This window comes from Pelobates fuscus, chromosome 1, assembly GCF_036172605.1.
Source record: "Pelobates fuscus isolate aPelFus1 chromosome 1, aPelFus1.pri, whole genome shotgun sequence".
Classification (NCBI taxonomy): domain Eukaryota; kingdom Metazoa; phylum Chordata; class Amphibia; order Anura; family Pelobatidae; genus Pelobates; species Pelobates fuscus.
The window spans coordinates 200,557,231-200,582,953 of NC_086317.1; the positions used below are offsets into that span (position 1 = coordinate 200,557,231).

A 25,723-nucleotide genomic window follows, 5' to 3' on the forward strand; every position below is an offset into this window, starting at 1 on the left:
GTCATATAAAACAGGAGTATACTTGCAAACACATATGCAGGCATATTACAAAATGCAAGTCTGGGGTGCACTGGAATCTTACCTGTGTGTGGATCTCCTCATTAATAGACCGTTTGCTTTCCTGTTTTTTCTTCACTGCCAACAGCTCCACAAGAGGACGTATTGTCATTCCCTTTATAGGAAAAATTTACAAATATATTAACATGTACAAATACAGGGAATAAGGTCTTTAGGCAAGTATTTAACATCCGTCTCCTGTTGGTCATGCCTCTTCAGATGAAGCGTTTTGCATCACAAGCTTCTCCTGATCCAGCTTTTAAAGCAAAACTTGTCACCCAAGGAGACCTAGCCAGCAGGATTCTGGACTTGTGCGGAACTGGTAGAACATTGGAATTTCTGTCTTCTGGCTGCAGTTTCTAGCTAGGCTGGAAGGTGAGCAGACACAGGGGAGGGGCGCAACATAAGGGCACAGGAGAGAAAAGGGGCTAAAGAGGGCACAGAAAGGCACAGGAGGGGAGTTACATAAGGGCACATGAGGGGTGAGGGTCTAAAAAGTAGACAGGAAGGGGAGGGGACAACAAAATGGAACAGAAAGAGGCAAAAGAGGGCACAGGAGATGAGGGGGTCTAAAGTGGGCACAGATAGGAAGAAGAGCTACATAAGGGCACAGGAGAGAAAGAGGGGGAGAGAAGAGCACAGGAGGGGATAGGATTACAGAAGAGCACAGGAGGGAAGGGGGCTAACATAAGGGGAGAGGGGCTGAAAAGGGCACAGGAGGGATGAGGGGCTACATAAGGGCAAGAAGGAGGCTAAAGATTACACAGTAGGAGGGTGGGTGGGAGGGGGAGCACAAAGACACACAGAGGTGCCTTGAGGGAAAAGGCACAAAGATCTGGGGGGCACGGGGTGACACACATATGGGCTGGGGACACAGACACACAGGGGCTTGGGTGGGACAAAAACACAGAGGGGCTGAGGGGAGACAAACACTCACAGAGGGGCTGGCGGGCAAAAGAGAGACAGATGGACTGGGGAAGGGGAAAAAGACACGAAGGAGTTGGGGGAGAAACAGATGGACAAAGGGCTGGGGGAAGAAAGAGACACACAAACAGATTGGGGGTGTAAACAGACATCTGCTGGCGGAAGAAAGAGGCCTGCAACCAGCCACAGCAGCCAGCCTGGATCAGCCCTGCTGAGACACATGATCTACAGCCAGCCACAGCAGCCAGCCTGGATCAACCCTGGTGAGACACCCAGCAGAGCTGCAGACTGAATATCATGGCCACCGGACGACCAACATGGAACGTATTTCTTTAAAAAATAAAAATAAAAAAAAGTTTTTGTGTGGTGCAACTTATTTTCCAAGAAAGAGGAACTATCCATTAATATCCCGTTAAGTTTCTCCATCTATATCATGTCCTCCGAATATTTTTCACCAACCCGCACCACCACATTTACCTGCACAAAGACAGTGAAGAAGATGACTGTGATGATTGCAGTAAGGAACATCTCTCTTGGGAAATGTTTACTATCCAGCAGATATCCCAGAGAGAAAGCAATAGCTCCTCGTAGACCTCCATATGCTATAATAAATTGGTCCTTTGGAGTCAGTTTCACTATTCGGAATTTGTTAAGGAACCAAGTCAGGCCAAGGACACCTAGTGAAAAGAAATTCAGAGCATAAATAGTGTACTTTACCAGAAAATATACACTTATGTTCCATTTTTAAGTATATCCTAGGGTATAGAGGTTTCTGTTAATTGGGTACAACATACATGGTTACCCCCACAATTAAGATTTCCCTCAAGATCCTTTCCAACATTGCATAGCCATCCCAAACCTCCTCTCACTGCTCAATTGTGAGCGACCGCACTGCATTTAATAGCGGTTCAGATAACAGAAGAGAAACCAGTTAGGAACTGAAAGGCTCCCACAGCACTCCACCAGTGTTTGGACCACCACTGATGTAACCAATTGTGGTACCAGTAGTCCAGATGTTATCAGAGCATCACTGAACAAGTTGTCCACTCCCAGGCCTTGCAAATCAGTCCCAATGCTAGCTTGTAAGCTACAGATGTGTAGTCATCACCCTTGTGCCAGTATTGCAGAAATTTTAGTGTAATAATTCACACAGTGAGTACACAGTATTGTATAACAATTGTGCCACTGCTTATCACAACCTAAACAATATCATTGTGAAAGTAGTTGACATATATTAATATAACGGACAGGGAAGGAAGCAAAAAAAAAAGGATCCATGGACCAACTTTGGAAATCTGCGAAGTCTATAAAAAGCCTTTATATTTTGATGATTATAGTACCGCTCATTACATATCTGAGATCATGTCTCAGAAAACCTTCAATCTAAAAAAGCATTAGTTAGAAATGCTGGAGTTATACTTATGTAGGGTTATGCCAAGCCACACAATTGACTTGATGTCCAATATATGTATTGTTTATTCATTGCTGGTCATGATAGGCCAGCCCTAAAACCAATTTGGAGTCCAAAAACATATTTATGTTAATTAATTCCCTTAATCAAGAAATGAAAATTGAACTTCCCATCAGGCCAAAACAGCAACTCTGGAGAGATTCACAATTTGCATGATGTTTACAATCCAGCTATTTTTAATAGTTTACTTAAAATAGGAGAGACATAGTGCAGTGGGAAAGCCTTCAGGGAGAAGGAAAAAAAAAAGTTCAATTGCAACAGATACAAAAAAACTTTGCTTAATGTTTCTGTGCTTTTGCTACTTCCTGATACGTTTGCAACATTGTAGGAGGACAGAATCATCACTTGTATGTAGTAGAGTGGCCTCTTTTCTTGATGACTTCTCCTCCAGCAAACTGCATACTGTGTCAACTCTGCCTCTTCTGCCTCCACACTAATCCATGAAGAAATGGAATTATATATACACCTACAACTATAGTGACACTTTCATAATTAAATCCATAAATCCTTGCATGTCAGATAGGTATGACCATGGTGAGTTTGCTTCCATCAATTCCCATTCCCACCCTTCATCCTTCACCCTTAATCCTTCAAAGGCAGTCACAGTTCCAGTGAGCTGGTTAAAATCATCAATAACGGACATATTTAAAAATCGAACCAGCAAGGCAACATTTTGTCTAACTACTTTAAACAGTAAATAGAGGACACATCCGAACAGATTTGAGCACAGTTAAGCCTATTATCACCAGTGTTAAAACAAGTTAAAATGTATGCCAGCATACCAAGAACACGTGCTATCAGACAGAAGATAAGGGTGCTGATGACATAGGTCCAGTTCCAAGAGTGAGGTCCAGCTACAGTCGACACCCCCAAAAAGATGAAAATTAACGTCTCGCTTACACTGCTCCACATCTTCAGGAAGTATTTGATGGTAGTGTGTGACTTGTGGGAAATATTAGCTTCAACGTATGGTCTCATTACCACTCCAGAGGCTATAAGACTAAATTACAAACAAAACACTTAGATTGACCAAAAATAAAACAAAAACATAACATAACAAGTTCCCATGAAGATAGCTTGACAAACTAAAGAGAGCATAAAATGGGACAGGAATAGAATGCAGGCAATCAAAAGAGAATGGTCAGAATGAGTTAGAGTGAGATGAAATTTGTGCTGAAATTGGGATAAAGGCAGGATACAAAGAACATGGAATTATGAGACTTGAAAGTGAAGGCACACATGAGAGTCCATATAGAGAGGAAAATGCAGGGATAAGACAGGTAAGAGTGAGGTGTTTTAAGATGAAAGACAATCATGTTAGGCACACAATTAGGAATTTTAGCTGTAAAAGGTGATAATAGAGGAAGAGTAAAAAGACTTGACAGTGGTAATATAGAAAAAATTACTATAAGTGGGTACACAAAAAGGTGATGAGAAAGGAGATACTCACGCCATAATGCCAGAGAGATGGAATAGTTCCGCAGACAGATATGCCATGTAGCTATATAGGAATACAAAGAGTGGCTCGATGACACGGATGTGAGAGGTGAAGCGGGAAGTGAAGGCTGCAATTATTCCATAAACCACTCCTACAAACACCCCTCCAAGGGCCACCACAAAGAAACTCAGGAACCCCAGTAAAATATCACGGAAGGAGAGTTGATCCAGGGCAGCATATTCTTCAAATAAGTGGTAAAGGACCTATGAATAGAGAGAACGTATGAGCGAAAAATTATTGTATTCAAAGAGTTGAGAGACCTGCCAACAGGAAGACAGAAAGAACTACTGAATGAAGAATAAAAAATAAAAAAAAAAATCTGTTTTGAATAAAGCCACAGTATAGCATATGTTGTGAGAAGTAATAAATCAAAAAGATTATTCAATTATAAGCAAAGCAACATGAAGGCTAATGGGGCAGGATGGGAAACTCAAGTTACTGTATGAAAGGAAAACATGAGAAAGCTTTGTCAATTTGGTAGAAGTGCGGTTTAAAAAAAAAAAAAAAAAAAAAAAATAACTACTACAAAATGTGGGACATTTACCATGGCACTAGCTTATACATTTTGCACCACTTTTTAGAACAAAACCCTTTGATAAACCTCCTCTACCATATCTACAGAAAGATGCAATCAGTCACATGGAGTCAGTGATAGCAGTCATATGGAATTTAGAGGCCTTTAACCCCTTAAGGACCAAACTTCTGGAATAAAAGGGAATCATGACATGTCACACATGGCATGTGTCCTTAAGGGGTTAAGTAAGTTGACCATTTTCAACATTCAAACCTATTGTTGATTAAGTCTGTTTATAATTGTAACTCCTTAAAGAGCACATGATAGTCTATCATGTCATGCAGTGCAAGGCTTTAATTACCGCTGACGGCAGAGACCATACATTAAACGTACCACCAGGGTTAAATCCCTTCAAGTGCCAAGGAACCCCAGGTGTTATTGGATACTTGAGAGTGTTTGTTTGCTGGGGCCATAATTATTTGTTTCACAACATATAGATTGAATTCTTATTTGGGGGATGTAAGGTAGTCAATTGCTCCTAAGTTTGGCAAAGCAAAACTCCTTGAAATATATTTTATTTTACTGGTGTGACAAGCTGGGCCACTGGTTTCTACTATGGTTCTTGTGCAAGAAAAATATCCACTGGATAAATAACAAATATTTGCATCCAAGAGTAATGAAACCAAAAGACACAAGAAGCGGTGAAAAAAATGCATAGATATTATGGACATGGGTCTTTCTGAGGTAAATTGTTATAAATGTGAGAAAAAAAAAAAGTAATCAATAAAATGTTGGACTATGGTGTCTCATTTTCAAACAAACAAAAATAAAAGTAAAAGCAATGTTTAAAAATAAATGCAACTTGCAACAATTTCTAGTAGACTAAATAGTTAAAAATTTTACAAAGGATATCCAACGGTGTTCTACAAGGAAAAAAAAAATACAACTTACCACAGTGACGGCATCATTAAGCAAAGACTCTCCAAATACCAGGATGTGAAGAAGTTCATTAATATGGATCTCTTCAAAAACCGCCAACACAGCTACTGGGTCCACTGCAGAAATAATGCTGCCAAACAACAAATTGGCCAAGAGGTTGACGTTTGAAAGCTGTGGACCTCCAATCTGGCACACAGCATACAGCAGAGAACCTAAGAAAAAAGTATTCCACAGTGTGCCCACCACAGCAAACATTAAAATAGTCCCCAAATTCTCAGAAAAAGGACGCAGTGGGAGAAAGTATCCTGCATCAAGGATAATAGGGGGCAGCAGGAATAAGAAAAACACATCCGACCTTAAAACTGGAGGAGTTTCACCCACTGCTTTTATAAGTCCACCCACCAGAAGACCAACAACAATCAGAAGGCAGCTTTCTGGAACCACATTTGACAGGGTTGGAATTACATGGAATCCTAAAGGATATAAAAGGGGTAGAAAGAATGAAATAAGTGTCAGTTAAAGGGACATGCATCATTTTACAATCATTTTTTAAACCAGTAAGCAAAACACTTAAATCTGTAATAAGTGGGGGGACTGATTAACAGCCAAACTGTATGCCAATGAAGTGTTATTGTGTTCCAATACAGGGATTCAAGCCCCATTCTACCCTTAGGCAAGAATGGTGAAGCACGTGGCCTTTCACCAGGCAAAACCAGTCTGGTTGTTGATAAATTCCTCCATTTCCTTCCATTGCAATCCCTCTTCCCCCAGGAGTCACTATGGTTCCGTTAGATCCTAAGGCAATGTTTCCCAACCCAGTCCTCAAGTACCCCCAACAGTCCAGGATTTAGGGATTACCCAGTTGAGTCTAAGGTGTTTTAGAAAAAAAAATAAAAATAAAAAAAACACTTTAGACACGACACAACAGGGTAATCCCTAAAAGCAGGACTGATCGGGGGTGCCTGAGGACTGGGTTGGGGACCACTTTGCTAAAGAGATTGACTGAGGGAGGTGTGTCCAGCAGAAGGAAGGGCTAACCTGTTAAAAGCCCTGTGAATAGCACATGCTGTCTCTCTTAGAATTTTCTCTCCTCACCCTCTCTCCACTATACACACCCTCTTACACTCAGCTGATGATCAATGGAGTGGTAACTGTATCATGTGTCTATGCCGGTTTTACCATGTTAATTTAGTTAACTTTCCATTCAATGACTAGTTTTGGTAGACACATATACTAGCCTATTTCAAATGTATATGTATTGTTAATTTGTTGGATTAGCCTCTATTAATAAATATTAAATTGCCAAAAGCAAGGATTGTGTACCGACTTCACACTGTTTTTAAGTAATTATTTTTAGTTTTTAATTTTATTATTAATTCCATACGTTTACTTCAAAATCAAATATAAAAAACTAAATATAGTACGAAAAACTTTGAAAATGTATTATAAACTTGGTCAGATTGCATTAATGAGTACACCTCTATGGGAAGTTTCTTCAGCTCACCCAGCTCAGTTTCAGACTAGTCTATTAATGACAGAAACAACCCCAGTATGAATCACACTGATCAGACTCTTCTCCCAGTCAGGATGTTGTAAAGTGAAAATATCTTCCAAATGCACACGTGTAAATCTGTCAGGCATGCCCAGAGCACATTTCCAACATTCCTCACGGTAACATGTTGGTCTTATTTATCCCCATAGCAAGATTATATATTTTTAAATGTGGCCACATAATTAAACCTAGCATTGCAGAGTGTTTTTAACCATTTGCCCAATGGCTGCTAGCAAATGGTACTTCAATTTATCAACTCACATGCAAAAAAGCAAACGAAAAATGGATGCATTCAGTTTTGAGTTTACGGCCGGTTACATTTGGTTCAGAATTTTATTAATATTGATGATTTGTAAATCTTAAAGATACAATCTTTATGAAACTCACATTGCCGCTATTGGAATTTCCCTGAGTACAACACAGTCTAAACATATAAGACAAATAATTACTAGGCTTTCTCAAAGTGTTAAGCCTAGTAGCGGGCAAAACGTGTCTGTGTTTTACATTATATTATTGATTATTTTGTTTACTAATAAAACTAGTTTTTACATTATTTGGACCTTCCTGATTTTATCTCCGATTTTACCTGGAGGATCCCAAACTTCAATTACCTAGGTGGGGAAGAGAACACCTAATCATTATAGGATTGAACAAAACTTCACTTTGCTCTCCTTTTATTCTTTTCTTTTCCTATTTATCCATATAGAGAGCACTATTTTTTGTTTTTATATTTCTCTGCTGGTGTACCTTTGCTGCTGAAATACAACACACTGAAAGAAAACATCCCCAGCAACTGGTAATTGCTGACAGGCCTGAGGATATCTCCTAACAGAGGAAGAGGACCTATGTCAGCATATCCATAGACTGGGATCATAACGTCCAAGCAAATACATTTGGAGCGTAGTTTAAGTTCCAGAAAATTTACATTACTGAAGGCGCTGCTTCCCTACATGCCCCTTTAACATTTATCTACATCCAGGCGGAAGAGACACTGGTTTGGGAAGTCCAAGCAGCCATTGCACAAGCGCTAGTATTCCAGTTTCTTATATCCATAATGTTAGCAACTGTTTAAAAAAAAACAAAAAAAACCCCACAAATAAAACAATGGTTTCATCTTCGGATTTCTACATGGCGTTCACCGAAACTTTGCTCCTCTGCCCTATTCATGTCATTGGTCACATGGGGTACCCTAAACACTGCCCCGACCATAGAACCTAATAATATAATGGTTGCATACAGTATTGCAAAAAACAAAGCTACACGTAATGGCTAGACCCCTATTTTTAAGTTAAGGAATTAGGCAAAAGATCTGCAATTATATTGCATACAACTCAAATATCTGCACAGGGTATACCCACATGCAAAACTCCCCACTCCATTATTTACTTGTGAATTACTAAATCATATAGGCACCATTCAAAACAATTATCTTCAGAAGCGTAATTACTATTTGTTTGCCAACCTGTATAAACCTGTATGTTTTGTAGAGTGCATACTTCAAAAAGGATTTCTCGAGAGTAATTATATTTAGTGAACTTAGCGGTTCAGAACAACAAAAGTCTAGCACTGTCACACTTTCAATGAGTAGACAGCTGCACATTTCTGTGAGTCTCATGTTCTGAGAGGAAAGGGTGATAGGGTGAAAAGGTTGCAATCAGACCAGTGCCACAGCTGCAGTTTTAAAGTCACCTTGAGACCGACACTAGATAAGATCAGATATACACCTTGACAGGCTAAACATGTACACCTGTCCTGGGTAAAGCCCTGGGTGAGATAATGCCTTACACCAATGGCCACCACACAATTATTTGCCTGATCCAATAATAAAGTATTGTGTCAGATCCCAAACTCTCCATGTGATTTGAAAGCAGAGAGATAAATAGATGTTGCAGAACAGGGGACATTGTGTCAGGTCAGGCCACTGTCTGATTACAGGGGGGAAAAAAGAAAATGGTTCAGGCTGAATGAAGGGATATTGCTGCAGATCTTTTAGAATGCAAGGTATAAAAACTCTAGTGCGCTAGTTTATTTCTGTATGAGGAATCAAGTTTTCGTCCTAATTTTTGTTTAATGTATCCAGCTCTGTGGAATTTTGTTGGCACCATGTATACAATTAAACGAAAAAGCACAAAGCTGCACATCACATGGAGAGCAACACATTGCATTACTGTTTAGTTGGGGTTTAACATTACAAACTCAAATGTCATCTTCACAAAACCCCCATATTCTACCCTTCTACAGCCATTCCTGGCAGGATATCAGACATGTTTGTAGGAGGTTCACTTAAAAAGTGATACGCATCTCTAATACACTGTCTTCCACAAAAGTGAACATGTAAAGAAATTAATCAAGTTCACCATATTGTGCCAATTGGTAACAGTGCATAAACAAACAGCATCTATTATAACAAAAAAAATTATACTTTATACCAGGGCTCAACAAGTCTCAGGCACAGGTCACCATGACGACAACATTTTGCCCTGGCGCTTGGGAGGTCAGCCTTTTAAGGTGGCCACCCGTGGGGGCATGGGAGCCGGCACACGAGGGAGCAGTAAAATGCCAGCAGCTCCCTCCCGACACGGTTTAATGACCCTGGGAGCTGGAATATGACTTCACTCCGGCCCCGGCAAAACTACAGAGAGCGCGAGGGAGCAGCGAGGAACTGCAGGTATATTACTTCTCCTTCGCACGCAGGAAGAGAGAGCAGCCCCACTGGACCCCAGGGAAAGATCCACTCAGCTCTCATAGAGCTAGGGAGGCTGGGTGGATTTAAATAGGGGGAGACAGAGAGAGAGAGAGACAGAGAGAGAGAGAGAGAGAGAGAGAGAGAGACAGAGAGCGACAGAGACAGAGAGCGACAGAGAGAGAGAGCGACAGAGAGAGAGAGCGACAGAGAGAGAGAGCGACAGAGAGAGAGAGCGACAGAGAGAGAGAGCGACAGAGAGAGAGAGCGACAGAGAGAGAGAGCGACAGAGAGAGAGAGCGACAGAGAGAGAGAGCGACAGAGAGAGAGAGCGACAGAGAGAGAGAGCGACAGAGAGAGAGAGCGACAGAGAGAGAGAGCGACAGAGAGAGAGAGCGACAGAGAGAGAGAGCGACAGAGAGAGAGAGCGACAGAGAGAGAGCGACAGAGAGAGAGCGACAGAGAGAGAGCGACAGAGAGAGAGCGACAGAGAGAGAGCGACAGAGAGAGAGCGACAGAGAGAGAGCGACAGAGAGAGAGAGAGACAGAGAGAGAGACAGAGAGACAGAGAGACAGAGACAGAGAGACAGAGACAGAGAGAGACAGAGAGAGAGAGAGACAGAGAGAGAGAGACAGAGAGAGAGAGACAGAGAGAGAGAGACAGAGAGAGAGAGACAGAGACAGAGAGAGAGACAGAGAGAGAGAGAGAGACAGAGAGAGAGAGAGACAGAGAGAGAGACAGAGAGAGAGACAGAGAGTCAGAGAGTCAGAGAGTCAGAGAGAAAGAGAAAGAGAGAAAGAGAGTGTGTGTGTCAGAAAGTAAGAGTGTATTTAAGTACCGGCTTTATGAGCTCAGCTAAGGGAGGATATTGCGCATGCACAGCAAAACAGTGTGCCAATCAGCATCTCCTCATAGAGATGCATTGAATCAATGCATCTTTATAAGGAACATTCAGCGCCTCCATACAGAACGTGGAGACTCTGAACGCAGGTGCTGCATAGTGCTGCCCAAGGACTCTAGTGGCCATCTGAATGACTTACTAGGCAGCAATGTAAACGCTGCCTTTTCACTAAAAAGGCAGCATTTACATTGAAAGGTCTGCAGGTACAGGCTATAGACACTAGAACTACATTAAGCTGTAGTGTTTCTGGTGTCTACAGTGCCCCTTAAGAATCATATTTTTCTCATTGAAAATTAAACTTTAAATTAGTTTTTTTTTTTTTTTTTTTTTAAATGCTCCTAGATTCTAAACAAAATTGTCAAGCCATGCTTTATACAATATCTAAATGTACCAGATGCATATTACACATGACTTAAAAAGATAAATACAAGGTGTGATAAATAACGAATACTAAAACCGGCAGCTACATACGTTCACAAGCGTCTGGAAATGAGTGATAGCTCAAAAGTTACACATGACTTACCCACGTCCTATCTTCATCCTTTGCTCTTCCTAGCTGTAAACACCATCATAAAAGTGGTCTCATATCTATCCCAGAACCAAGCAATACTGAATCTCCTTTTTCCAAGCACTTCCCACCCACCCAGGTTCTTACTATTTTAATTTAATGCAATCTCAAATCGCTAGATGAGCATTACCTTTACCTTTTACCAGCAGCTGTAAGTCTCCACTTCCTTTGGCCATCACTTCCCCATTCTCCCTGCTACCTCTAGTCCCCTACCTCTAGTCATATCCTTAGATTGTACGCTCCTGGACTGTCTAAGTACCTTGTATAAAAGAGCATCGATGGTTACATCTCAACTCACAACATGACCCTTTTACCTTTTGTCAGGGAGACAGCCACTAGAGGCTGGATTAACCCTGCAATGTAATATGTTTTCAGCTGCAGGGTTAAAACGAGGGGGGACCTGGCACTCAGACCACTTAATTGAGTTGAAGTGGTCTGGGTGCCTATAGTGGTCCTTTAATGTAGTGGTTCTGATGGAAAAAGACTGCTCTTGCGGTTTCTCAATTGTAAACACACTCTTTTTAAAAAAATGCACAGTTTAAACCCCCTTTAGGACTGAGCCAAATGTACATGTTGTGATCAAAACAAAACGTAAACAAAAACTTGAATTTGCGCTATATATATGTCCGTTCAGGCGTAATTCGCCTCTTTCATATTATGTGCACCCACACTTATTGTATATCATTTTATTCAAGGGGAACAGGGCTTTCATTTAACATCAAATATTTAGCTATGAAACAATTTAATATGAATAAAATATTTTAAAAAATGGGAGAAAATAAGATTTTTTAAAAATTTTCTTAGTTCTACGTGACATTTGAACTGTGAATGTCATAATATGGTTTGCTTTTACTGCAATAAAATACACATTTGTATTCAGCGATGTCTCACGTGTAAAACATTACCCCCTATGTACAGGTTTTATGGTGTTTTGGGAAGTTACAGGGTCAAATATAGCATGTTACATTTTTCAGTTTTTTCACATTGAAATTCGCCATATTGGTTACGTTGCCTTTGAGATCGTATGGTAGCCCAGGAATAAGAATTACCCCCATGATGGAATACCATTTGCAATAGTAGACAACACAAGGAATTGCAAATGGGGTATGTCTAGTCTTTGTTAGTGTTAATATTTGTTTGTGTGTAAAAAATGCAAAAAAACTCATTTGAATTAAAAACTCATTTAAATTAAATCCCCTATACTTTCGGCCTGGGTTGTCAGGCAGGTCCTGCTAATTGTAATGAATAAAATGACGTAATTATGTAAAATTCTTACATAAATATATATACGTAGAAATATAAAAATACAAAATACCCCTGCACTCCAACTAATAAAAGAAAAAATAGTACCTGGTGCTCTGGTGGCTTAATCATAAACAAAGTGAAAATACCGGCACTCAAGGTTTTCCAGAAGATAACTTCTCCATTTATTGCGGAAGAAAAATATTTTTTTTTTTCCAATTTTTCTTCCCGCAATAAATGGAGAAGTTATCTTCTGGAAAACTTTGAGTGCCGGTATTTTGATTTCTATATATTCATTTTAAAATACAGTTAGAACAAAGTTACACGTGTATTTTTTATTATTTTTAAATGTATTTAAATATATTTATTTTATATATTATATATAAATATATACACACAATTATATATATTAAAATACACTTAGACTATGTATGTGTATATATACTTAGATCATATATTATATATATATATATATATATATATATATATATATTATATATACTAAGTATATATAAGTGAATATTAAAAAAACTGTTAACCTTTTTAGTAGGACCTCGCGATCACATGGCCCAGGAGGGCCTGAAAGAAAGGAGGGGGACTCCCTGGGCTGCTAGGCGAGTCCTCACACCGCAATCGCCGGCGACCGGGTAAGTGGGAAGGACGGCGGGGACGTGCTATGCCGCCCCCCGGCGTTTAGAGCCAGGTCCCAAAGGATGGCATAGCACACTCGCCGTCCTTAAGGGGTTAATTGAGTTATAAGGACACCTCTAGTGGCTGAAACTCAGACAGCCACTAAGATTGCTTCTTATACTCTTGACTAAAACCAGATAATACCAACTGGTGAGCATGCATAGTAACCTCCCAATGCTTCACTATGGGAAAGCACTGGATTGGCTAAAATCATCACTTAGGATCTCAAAAGCAAGAAGCAGTGGCCAAGATGAGCCTAGCACAGAGAAGGCTACATTTGTTTTGTTTCTATTACAAAGGGGCCAAACATCTAAATAGCAAGGAGAATAGTCTAACACTAGAAACACTTTTGTATTTTTATGTTAAACTGTTCCTTTAAAAGGAGTTTAGTAATTAGATTGTGGCTTGCTTACCATGCAGATATCTAAATTAAAATTCTGAAAAGTCAGACATGCTAAAAACAACACTATAATCAGACCTGTTTTGACACTTTAACACACCCCTACATTTGTAGTGAGTGTCCTGAAATTAACCCTCAATGCTTCATAGCCCTCACATCATCACCAGATAATAACACAACTTATTAATGGCTCCAACACGTCAGACATTTAAAATAAATATAACACATTAAGAGGGATCAGTGTTTCTATTTGTCACTGGTGAATGAAAACACACAATATGAATTAAAATAAATCTCTCTCAACACCAGCTCTAACTGAATGGCACCAAGAGTAGAAAAGAGTAGGCAAATGTTACATACGCTGAAAAGAGACACATGTCCATCAAGTTCAGCCTTCCTCACATTTGTTTTTTGCGGTTGAGCCAAAAAAAGGCAAAAAAAAACCAGTTTGAAGCACTTCCAATTTTGCAACAAACAAGGAAAAAAATTCCCTCTTGACCCCATAATGGCAGTCAGATTTATTGTTGGATCAAGAAGCTATTACCTCACAGTTGAAAAATGATATCAATGAATATTCTGTTTTTGCAAGTATGCATCTAGTTGCAAAATACACAATAAAATATATACATAAGATTATTCCCACTCACACTCTGTAGAGCCAAAAGATTTTAGCTCAGTTCTTGCGCATGTAGGGTCCGTAAAGGCGACCCTCTCCCTTCTTGGGAACCTTTATTCTTCCTATTTTCGATCTAGGATATAGAGCATATATAGTGCAGTACCTTTAGTAAATATCTTATAATTGATAAAATACAGAATGGGGTACTCACAAACCCAGAGCCTTCAGAATAGGCTCAATGGAACAGCATATGTGGTTAAGGACCACAATCCTTCTTTCTTGTAGCAGGATCTTTTCCTGCTACAAGAAAGAAGGATTGTGGTCCTTAACCACATATGCTGTTCCATTGAGCCTATTATGAAGGCTCTGGTTTTGTGAGTACCCCATTCTGTATTTTATCAATTATAAGATATTTACTAAAGGTACTGCACTATATATGCTCTATATCCTAGATCGAAAATAGGAAGAATAAAGGTTCCCAAGAAGGGAGAGGGTCGCCTTTACGGACCCTACATGCGCAAGAACTGAGCTAAAATCTTTTGGCTCTACAGAGTGTGAGTGGGAATAATCTTATGTATATATTTTATTGTGTATTTTACAGTTTTACACTGATATATTTTTTATGTTTATACTTTTAAGGAAACTTATATCAAGGTTAAAGGGAAACTCCAGTGCCAGAAAAACGATCCGTTTTTCTGGCACTGGAGGGTCCCTCTCCCTCCCACCCACCAATGCCCGGTTACTGAAGGGGTGAAAACCCCTTCAGTCACTTACCTGGGACAGCGGTGATGTCCCTCGCCGCTGTCTCCGCCTCCGCGACGCTCCTCCTAATGATTACGTCGGCCGGTGGGCGAGACTAATCTCGCTCACCGGCCGAGGAGACCTAATGCGCATGCGCGGAAATGCCGCGCATGCGCATTACGTCTCCCCATAGTAAAGCATTGAAAAATCATTTCAATGCTTTCCTATGGGGTTTTGAGCGACGCTGGAGGTCCTCACAAAGCGTGAGGACGTCCAGCGACGCTCTAGCACAGGAAACCTGTGCTAGAACCCAGGAAGTGACCTCTAGTGGCTGTCTAATAGACAGCCACTAGAGGTGGAGTTAACCCTGCAATGTAAATATTGCAGTTTATGAAAAACTGCAATAATTACACATGCAGGGTTAAGGGTAGTGGGAGTTGGCACCCAGACCACTCCAATGAGCAGAAGTGGTCTGGGTGCCTGGAGTGTCCCTTTAAGGTTTCAAGAAAAAATATTTTATTCAGGTATATTCACTCATCTCTAGTATTATCTCCATTTTATTCAAATATAGCGCTTCACCATCACCCTGTATTTCATTCTTTTGTTTTAAAGATAAGATTTTGGTGTTTTAGCAGCTTTAATTGTATTATATTTTATCCAATTGGTATATATTCATTTTGGTTTTCACATTAGCGCTGGTACACCCACCCGTTTCGATGCATCTAGTTGCTGTTTAAACATATGTACGGACTCTGATTAAACCACTTCTTCAGGCAGAGAATTCCACATCCTTATTCTTTTGGTAAAAAAATAAATTAAAAAAAATTGCCTTTCCTTTACTTTCGACTAAATCTTCTTTCTTCCAGTCTAAACGCATGACCTCATGTCCTATGTAAAGTCCGGTTTGTGAATAGATTTCCACACAATCATTTGTATTGACCCCGGATATATTTGTATAATGTTATCATATCCCCTCTGAGGCAACGTTTTTCTAATCTAAAGAGGTTTAAATTTATTAACTTTTTTTCATAGCTAAAATGTTCCATTCCTTTTATTAATTTTGTAGCTGCCTCTGCACTTTTTCTAGTGTTGCAATATCCTTCTTTAGAACAGGTGCCCAAAATTACACTGCAAATTCAATATGTGGTCTTACCACCGATTTATAAAGAGGCATCCCGAGAAATAATGCCCTTTTTTCATGCATGACAATATCTTACTAGCCTTAGCCACTGCTGATTGACATGGCACATTGTTGCATAGTTTGCTATCTATAACAATTCCCAAGTCCATCTCGTGTGTTATCCTTAAATCGCTTCCATTAGGGGTACAAGTTGCTTATGCATTCTTTACGCCAAAGTGCATAACTTTGCATTTTTCTACAATAAATTTCATCTGTCATGAGTGCCCAGTCCCCCAGCCTAACTAAATCAATCTGCAGCAAAGTAATATCTTGCTCACATTGTATTACTTTACAGAGTTTTGTGTCATCTGCAAAAACTGAAACATGACTTTCAATGTTTTTTTCAAGATCATTTATAAACATGTTAAATATAAGGGGTCCCAAAACAGAACTCTGAGGTACACTTGCCAACTCTGTCCAGCTTAAAAATGCACCATTAATGAGAATGCTTTGTACTCTATCCTTATGCCAATGTTCTACCCAAGAACAAGAATTTTTATCTAGACCGATTTCTTTGAGTTTAAAAACACTAATCTATTGTGTGGAACTGTATCAAATGCCTTGGCAAAATCCTAATAGATCACAACCACTGCAACACCCTGATCTAAACTTCTACTTACTTCTTCGTAGAATGCAAAATGTAAATACAGACAATTATGCAATGTGTTTGGGGTGGATAGAATATTTAATTTACACCTGACCTAACTCCAGACTACATACTTACCGTATATACTCGAGTATAAGTCGACCCGAATATAAGTCGAGACCCCTAATTTTACCCCCCAAAAATGGGAAAACTTATTGACTCGAATATAAGACTAGGGTGGGAAATGCAGCAGCTATTGGTAAATTTCTAAATAAAATTATATCCCCAAAAAATTATATTAATTGAATATGTATTTACATTGTGTGTATATAATGAATGCAGTGTGTATGAATGCAGTGTGTGTGTGTGTGTGTGTGTGTGTATATGAATGCAGTGTGTGTGTGCATGAATGCAGTGTGTGTGTGCATGAATGCAGTGTGTGTGTGCATGAATGCAGTGTGTGTGTGCATGAATGCAGTGTGTGTGTGCATGAATGCAGTGTGTGTGCATGAATGCAGTGTGTGTGTGCATGAATGCAGTGTGTGTGTGCATGAATGCAGTGTGTGTGTGTGCATGAATATAGTGTGTGTGTGCATGAATGCAGTGTGTGTGTGTGTGTGTGTGTGTGTGCGCATGTATGAATGCAGTGTGTGTGTATGAATGCAGTGTGTGTGTATGAATGCAGTGTGTGTGTGATGCAGAGCCTTGGTGGGGGTGGGCATTTTTATTATTATTTTAATTTTTTTTGTTATATTTTTAATATTTTATTTTTACATTATAATTTTTTACAAAAATATTAATATTTTTATGTTTTATTTAAATTTTAATGTTATTTATTTTCGTCCCCCCCTTCCTGCTTGTTAGCTGGCCAGGGAGGGGGGCTCTCACTCCCTGGTGGTCCAGTGGATGGGCTGTGTAGGAGGGGGCTGGCAGGAAGCGGTTACCTTTCCAGCAGCTCCCTTCTCTCTCCTCCGGTCTGTGCAGCTCCCACTGTAACTCTTGCGGCCGTGCGGAGCGTTGCCACGGGTGCGGTGACCCCGCGGCTCTCGCGAGATTTACAGTGGGAGCTGCACAGACCGGAGGAGAGAGAAGGGAGCTGACAGGAACTGCAGGAAAGGTAAGTAACAGCTGTTGCCATAATACAGACAATTGACTCGTGTATAAGTCGAGTTGGGGTTTTTCAGCACAAAAAAAAATGTGCTGAAAAACTCGACTTATACTCGAGTATATACAGTAAATCTAGGGATCGACCGATATTAATTTTTTAGAGCCGATACTGATAATCTGTGAACTTGCAGGCCGATGGCTTACCGGTATTCTGTATATTTAGCGTATTTCTTTTTTTGCAAGTCGTTTTTTTTATTAAGTGGTAAATGCACAAAATATACATGCCAGTCAGATTTTTTTTAAGAATATTTGTGTGTGTGTAGTGGATGCAGTGAGTATTGGATTAGTAAATAGAGTGTGTGTGTGTGTGTGTGTGGGTGTGTGGGTAGTGGATGCAATGTGGGTAGTGGATGCAGTGTGCTTGTTTATGTAATGGATGCAGTGTGTTTGTGTATAAATATGTGCGGTAGTAACTCCCCCCACCCTATACCAGTCTTTTAGTGCCCCCAATTTCCCATAATGTTCCTCTCCCTTCTCTTCTAGTGGTCCCTTCCCCCACTACCCCAGTGTTCCTTTTCCCTTCCCTGTGCCTTAGTGTCCTCCCTCCCACCTAGTGTTCTTTCTCCCCCTACCCTGTCCCATAGTGTTCCTTACCACCTCCCCTCCCCCATAGCGTTCCTTACCACCCCCACCCCCCTACCTTAGTGCCCCCCCCCCCTTTCCCCTTGGTGCCCGCTCCCCGGTGTGTCTCCAGGTAGCGTAGCCGAGCGGAGCAGTGCGCACCCGGCCGGACTGACAGGAAGTGCTCTTAGTGGTTCATAGGTTCCTTTACCGCGGTGCGCTCTGCTCCACTCGGCCACGCTACACAGCGTGCCTGGCAGGAGGGAGTGCTGTGCACCCACCTCCTGCCGGTCACTCCAATCTAGCACACCCCCAGCCGGTGCACCTTAAGGCGGCTGCTTATCGGTATAGCCGGCCAATATCGATACTTACAAAAACAGAAATTTTTACTCACCGTAAAAAATTTTTTTTCTTAATATGGTGGCACTACATATGGGTTGTGCTTCCAAATTGGGACAAGCATCTGCAAGATAGGCAATTAAGAAGAGTCCCTCTCGTCCCTCCCCTTTACCCATATAAAGGGCTTCTCTCGGTAAATCCACCTCAGTCGTAGCAAGAACACACCCCTAAGCCACACACACTGTAAGCAAAATTTTAATTTAGAGGGAGGGAGATTTGTACTGCCACCATAAAAAAAAAAAAAAATAAATAATTTACAGTGAGTAAAAATTTCTGTTTTTTCTGACATTTGGTGGCAGTACATATGGGTTTTAGCAAGATCCCCAATCGGGTGGGCCTTATGCCTAAACAGCTTTAAGTACCTATGCAATTTTAGAGGCAGAGAGTACATCTAGCCTGAAAATGCCTGATATTTTGTAAGGTGCTAAAAGCTGACCAAGAAGCAGCTGATTACTTCGGGTGAAGCAAGAGCTTTCTCTGCCCACGAAGTGGCCATTGCCTTTGTGTAATACACCGAGAAAAATGCTGGCAAATCAAAACTACGGAAGCATAGGTCATTATGATTGACGAAAAAAAAAAAAAAAAAAAAATGAATTAGGAGAAACTTCATTCCCCCTAAACTTTCCTAGAAGTTGAAAACGGGTGATCTGATCTTCTGAATTCGGCTGATATCGATAGGTACATATGAAATGCCCTTTTTTTAAACTCTAGAATATGCCATCTAGTTCCAGCGGGGAGGTGGCATAATTACAGAAGGATGAGCTGATTAACAGCTCTACAAGATAACTCTGGAAGAATTGAAGTTTTAGGATGAAACACAACTTTCACCCTGATGGAATATAAGAAATTCCACTGAAGAAGATATATCCTGAAGCTCGCTTACTCGCTTGGCAGATGTAATGGCCCTTAAGAATGCTGGTTAAGCTTTAGCATATTAAAAAGGATCCACCTCTAAAGTAAAAGGGGACAGACTGAAAAAAGATCCCAAGAGTGAAACAGAACTTCCTGGGTGGCCTAAGAAGCCCATTGCTTTAAAGTAACTTCTAACCAGTATATACGAAGACCAATCCCTTCTCAGAAAGAACTCCTGGAATACAAGTTGGTCTTAACGTGGAAACGCCCAACCTGTGGAAATCTCCTGCAGGAAGTGTAAATTTTAACCAACCGGACAAATGAACTATTAGACAATGACGTTCCTTACAACAATGTAGAAACTCTACCCAAATCCTCATGTAAAGGTTAGAGCCGGAACGACTAGAAGATTATAAGCAACAAGTGGACTCTGACTCATGATGAAGGATCCACCATGCAGTTGTCATACCGTCAATAAGAACCTATTCAACACTTCCAGCAGGATATCCTGTCTTCCAAAGTGTTTTCGATATCGGAAGATCTCCAAACTTGAAAGGCATCTCCACCAATGCCGAAAACTGGCTTGTGTTTGGCCAGTATGGAAAGATTGGAAGAACCACTGCTCTGTTCTCGTTTGAAGAACAGTCTACAGGAGAAAAAATGCAAGCCCGGAGAAATACCCTTAGATAGATCGACTAACTATTCAACGTGAACTGTCGTGTATAGAGAGTCCAACCTGAGAATCTTCATGTTCTCCCTCTTTGCCATAAGGTCTATCCAGGCACTCCAAATCGCGCTGTAGACCGTGAACATGATCGGATCCATAGACCATTACTCTTGATCCCAATTTCTTGTGCTGAGGTTGTAGGTGATGACACGGTCGACACATCATGAGTGGAATATAGAGAGGACCTCCCAGAGATCCTGAACCCAGTACACCGTCTTGGTACATAGCTGAAACAGACCTTGCCTCTGGCACCACCCTGTCTGTTGATGTGAGGGAAACTGTGTCGTGGTCCAACGGCATTGTAATAGGTCCCTCAATCAATTAAGATCTGAATCGGTGAGGGGAGTAAATAACTGCCTTAAGAGCTCTGAGGACTTTCTTAGGACCAAGAACGCTGGCACAATAGAGAATTTAGATGAGCGCCCCAGTGTGAGTTAGATGCATTCTGCGGGGAAAATCACTCCTTCTACAGGCTGAAAGGACAGACTTGTTGGAAAAAACTTGATGTTGTCCACCAGTTTAGCTGATCTTCCGCTTTTTTCGAAGAGAGTCTAGGAGACAGAAATGCAAGATTTCCACACTTTGACCCAGAGGAGAGAATTATCCACTGTAGCGGCCAAATCCAGATTTTGCCCAGTTGACTGCAAGAATTGAAGAAGTCAGACATCCCAGCAATTTCCTTTTCTGATCTTATGGAGGAATTGTCACTTTATTAGGAATTTGACCTTTCCTTCATGAGTGCAGTAGATGCAGAGGAAACATTTTAAGGTTACACAAAGCCCGCCCCCCCCCCAAAAAACATTTCCTGGAGAAGAAGAAAATATATTATAGTCTCTGTATCCAACCGTGTTGCTGTAGCGCTCTGCTAGCTACCTGAACATACTTAAAGGGCAACCATCCTGAAAAGTAGCTAAACGCCTAAGTAGGGAATGCCTCATTCCCTAAAATATGCTGGTAAGGGAGTGCTTTTAAGAGCAATGAAATCTCTTCAATCCACTTATAGCGTATTTTCAGAAAACATTTTGAGGGGCCGCAATAGGGATATGTGGGAATATATCTCTGATCTATATACACCATGAAATTCCTTTCTGCAGAATCAGAGTTACAGAAGCAGAAGCTTCTCAGGAGAGGAACCAATACTTTAAATTCATAACCGGTTAAAAGGAATGATCCGAGTTTGAAAACCAGAAGATTCCTGAGGAACCCAACAAACTTTGTGGTTCACAGAACCATATCTCAAACTCCTTGAACCCAACAGGAACACAGTTTCTGTAAATATAGTATCAGATATTCGGAAGAGTATGGATTGGGCAGATTTGAAAAGAGCAAGCGGTGCCCTCTTTAACTAGATCAAGAAACCAGGGATTGCAAGTGGGTTCTACTTAAACGCCAGGCAAGAGACATTCAGATATATACTGGTTCCCAAATGCTGGGAATGTTAAGAGACTCCATTGAATGGTACTCCAGTCATCTACCTCAAAGGGATGAAGGGATAAGTCAACCCTGCAGGGGAAATGAACCTGTGAAACTCCAAGGGTTGAACAAGGTCTTAACCAACTGAGCAACCCACACTTAGTATAGAAATGCGGGATTACACCTCCAAGCTTCTTGGCGTCCGAAACACCTATCCATGTCGGACCTAGTTCTGCTTGTCTTGAGGCAGAGCTTTTTTTCTTTTCCGACATAGGATATAAAAGATACCCCTTTCCCTAATGGGAGCAAACAGGGGTTTGAAAAGGACGCTGATCTACCGTCCAAGCTTAAGCCAACAGGATATAAGGGAAACAGCAGATCAACCCATGATCTTTGCCGACATTGTCAAATTTTATTAGTCAAATCCATATAAAGTATGTGACAATCACAAATAAAACAGAAAACTGACCAGCTGCTTATCAGGAGACTTAAATAACCTTCATTAATGATTGTAAACGTTATAAGTTTTAGGCACTGCTGCACCTGCCAGCAAAGACCCATACCAAAAACCAGCAGTCTGGAAAGATCATCTGCAAGAGGTCTCAGCCTTCTTGACGAAAGGGTTATTAAAGCAGCTTTTTCAGAATTTTATGGATTTCCAGTGTACCTGGAGGTGTAACATTTACCCATTTGATGGCAACATTAAACGCCGGGCAAGAAAGGCTTATTACACAGAGTGTTCCCATTTCTGCATATAAGAAAGATATGGGGTTTGAGGAACAGATAACCCTCATTAAAGTTTAGCAGATTTATCCTGCCCCATGACCGATTCATTCCTAATGAACCTTCTCAGTACATCAGGTGGGAACCAACTCCACACAGTATGATGAAAGAGATATGTCTTAAGAAGAGGTAGATAAACATATGCCAGACATTAGAAGTAATCGAAGGACGCTTGTCTTCTGTCTCTGCGGAACATCTCAGGCAACACAGCTGATACTATTTAATTCTCTATAAGAATTCAAAGATAGGAATCATTGCATATTCTCTGCTTAATTTTACCCAAGAAATTGCAGCACCTTGGTCCTATTTATAAACCCCAGAACCATATTAAAGGGAGTAGCACAGATACAATAAGCAAAAGCCTTGTATAGCAGAGGCATTCCACGGTGAACAAACAGTCCATTTTGCACATACAGTCCACTTTCTGCAAAAAAATTCCATCCATAATTTGCAATTTTAATCAGAACAGATTTTCAGAGCACAGATCAGCTAATCTTACCTTGCAAACCTGTGAGCCGTTTGGGGGGGTTGGTGACACAGGGAACCCTTCTGATAATCTTCCTGCTGCCAGAGGGAACAGCACAGTTATCCGCACTCAGCAGTTTCCCAGAAGTTCCGGTTTGCGCATGCGCAATAGCGCACCCGGAACTTCAGTGGAACGCAACACCACCCGGGCGTGCGTTCCACCGCTGTGCGCATGGAACATAATCAAGGCATCCCCCGGCCCGTCCATACTGGGCACAAAGTTAAACAAAAAGGGCTCCGGAACCTCCATGGAAGGAGCCATGCCACCCGGGCGGCAATCGGGCTTCCACCAGACACGAACCAGTATGCCTCACTTTAAACAGACGCTTGACGCTGGGACAAGGAAGAACTGAGGTGGGTTTGCCGGAGGAAGCCCTTTGTAGGGTAAAGGGGAGGTACTTTTCTTAATTACCTATCTTGCAGATACTTGTCCCAATTAGAAAGCACAACCCATACGTACTGCCACCATATGTCAGAAAATAAATAAATTCAGAAAATCGGCAAAATCGATAATCGGTCGATCCCTACTTTAATCCTACAGTAACTCTATAGACCCATAAACTCTCACCATGCTAGACTAGATCTTGATACTGAATTCACTTGAACAACGCAGTCTTTAATGTGAATCCTGATTTAACAAAAAATAAATAAAAATTTAAATGTATATTTTTTGGGTTGTATTTCATGCTGCCATCTCCTTCCGCACACTAACTTTTTCATGTATACAGTTTAACACTGTTATTTTAACTGTTAGCATACAACTTTGTAAACGCTTCATGAAAACATCGGCTTTCATATTCAAAGCAGGGAATAATAAGCTTCCACTTGCTCATCCTATAAGTCAACAGCTCAAGATCCAGTTGCAAGATGCTTGAGAAAGCTTAGTTTTTTTTGTTCTTCCTACAGAGGCCTAAGCCAGTTTAACAACTGCTTACAAAACCTCTCTCAGTGATTCTTCTTTACCAGGACCATTAGCGGAATTGTGAAAATGAAGAGTAATACATTCCCAGGATATCCAGAATGGAGGTCTAATTTGTCCTGTTGGGGGAATGTGGGGTGATGCAACCCCTATTTGACTATTCTCACTATAATTATTTTTAAATGTGCTCAACATAAGAAGAAAAAGTGAGGGAATGTGGTGACTTGTCATCAAACTAATATGGTGACCAGGGGTCAGGTGACCAAGCTCATGTAGGTCTTTCTTTCTTTCTATTTGTTCTCTCCCAGCTACTAATTTTAGTACAGAAAATCCAACATCTCATTGACACATTAATAGTGTGCCATAGTGAGGTCAAGAATAGTGATGCTTCCCAAAGTGATTGGAAGTATCACTAGTGTAACCTATGCTGCAACAATGGATGTTTGAGAGAATGATTTTCCATAAGTGGATCACCTTTTCACCTGTATACTAACCTATATATTAAAGTATCTTGGCAAGATCCACAGGGAGTTCATATATGATCGTTCTAATATATAATATATAATATATATATACATACACACATATATCTATATCTATACATACAGGGAGTGCAGAATTATTAGGCAAGTTGTATTTTTGAGGATTAATTTTATTATTGAACAACAACCATGTTCTCAATGAACCCAAAAAACTCATTAATATCAAAGCTGAATATTTTTGGAAGTATTTTTTAGTTTGTTTTTAGTTTTAGCTATTTTAGGGGGATATCTGTGTGTGCAGGTGACTATTACTGTGCATAATTATTAGGCAACTTAACAAAAAACAAATATATACCCATTTCAATTATTTATTTTTACCAGTGAAACCAATATAACATCTCAACATTCACAAATATACATTTCTGACATTCAAAAACAAAACAAAAACAAATCAGTGACTAATATAGCCACCTTTCTTTGCAAGGACACTCAAAAGCTTGCCATCCATGGATTCTGTCAGTGTTTTGATCTGTTCACCATCAACATTGCGTGCAGAAGCAACCACAACCTCCCAGACACTGTTCAGAGAGGTGTACTGTTTTCCCTCCTTGTAAATCTCACATTTGATGATGGACCACAGGTTCTCAATGGGGTTCAGATCAGGTGAACAAGGAGGCCATGTCATTAGATTTTCTTCTTTTATACCCTTTCTTGCCAGCCACGCTGTGGAGTACTTGGACGCGTGTGATGGAGCATTGTCCTGCATGAAAATCATGTTTTTCTTGAAGGATGCAGACTTCTTCCTGTACCACTGCTTGAAGAAGGTGTCTTCCAGAAACTGACAGTAGGACTGGGAGTTGAGCTTGACTCCATCCTCAACCCGAAAAGGCCCCAAAGCTCATCTTTGATGATACCAGCCCAAACCAGTACTCCACCTCCACCTTACTGGCGTCTGAGTCGGACTGGAGCTCTCTGCCCTTTACCAATCCAGCCACGGGCCCATCCATCTGGCCCATCAAGACTCACTCTCATTTCATCAGTCCATAAAACCTTAGAAAAATCAGTCTTGAGATATTTCTTGGCCCAGTATTGACGTTTCAGCTTGTGTGTCTTGTTCAGTGGTGGTCGTCTTTCAGCCTTTCTTACCTTGGCCATGTCTCTGAGTATTGCACACCTTGTGCTTTTGGGCACTCCAGTGATGTTGCAGCTCTGAAATATGGCCAAACTGGTGGCAAGTGGCATCTTGGCAGCTGCACGCTTGACTTTCCTCAGTTCATGGGCAGTTATTTTGCGCCTTGGTTTTTCCACACGCTTCTTGCGACCCTGTTGACT

The 25,723-nt window shown here is 40.7% G+C and overlaps 1 protein-coding gene across 1 annotated transcript in view; it reads right to left on the reverse strand.

Moving 5' to 3' along the window:
* SLC9A1 (solute carrier family 9 member A1) overlaps positions 1-25,723 on the reverse strand; it is a 65,761-nt gene that overhangs the window by 11,128 nt on the left and 28,910 nt on the right. Inside the window, exons 2-6 of the mRNA XM_063453490.1 lie at positions 5,416-5,876; positions 3,903-4,153; positions 3,235-3,452; positions 1,459-1,658; positions 83-172 (exon numbers count right to left, since the gene is read on the reverse strand). Coding sequence (XP_063309560.1) covers positions 83-172; positions 1,459-1,658; positions 3,235-3,452; positions 3,903-4,153; positions 5,416-5,876 — 1,220 coding nt within the window. The remainder of the gene's footprint in view (positions 1-82; positions 173-1,458; positions 1,659-3,234; positions 3,453-3,902; positions 4,154-5,415; positions 5,877-25,723) is intronic.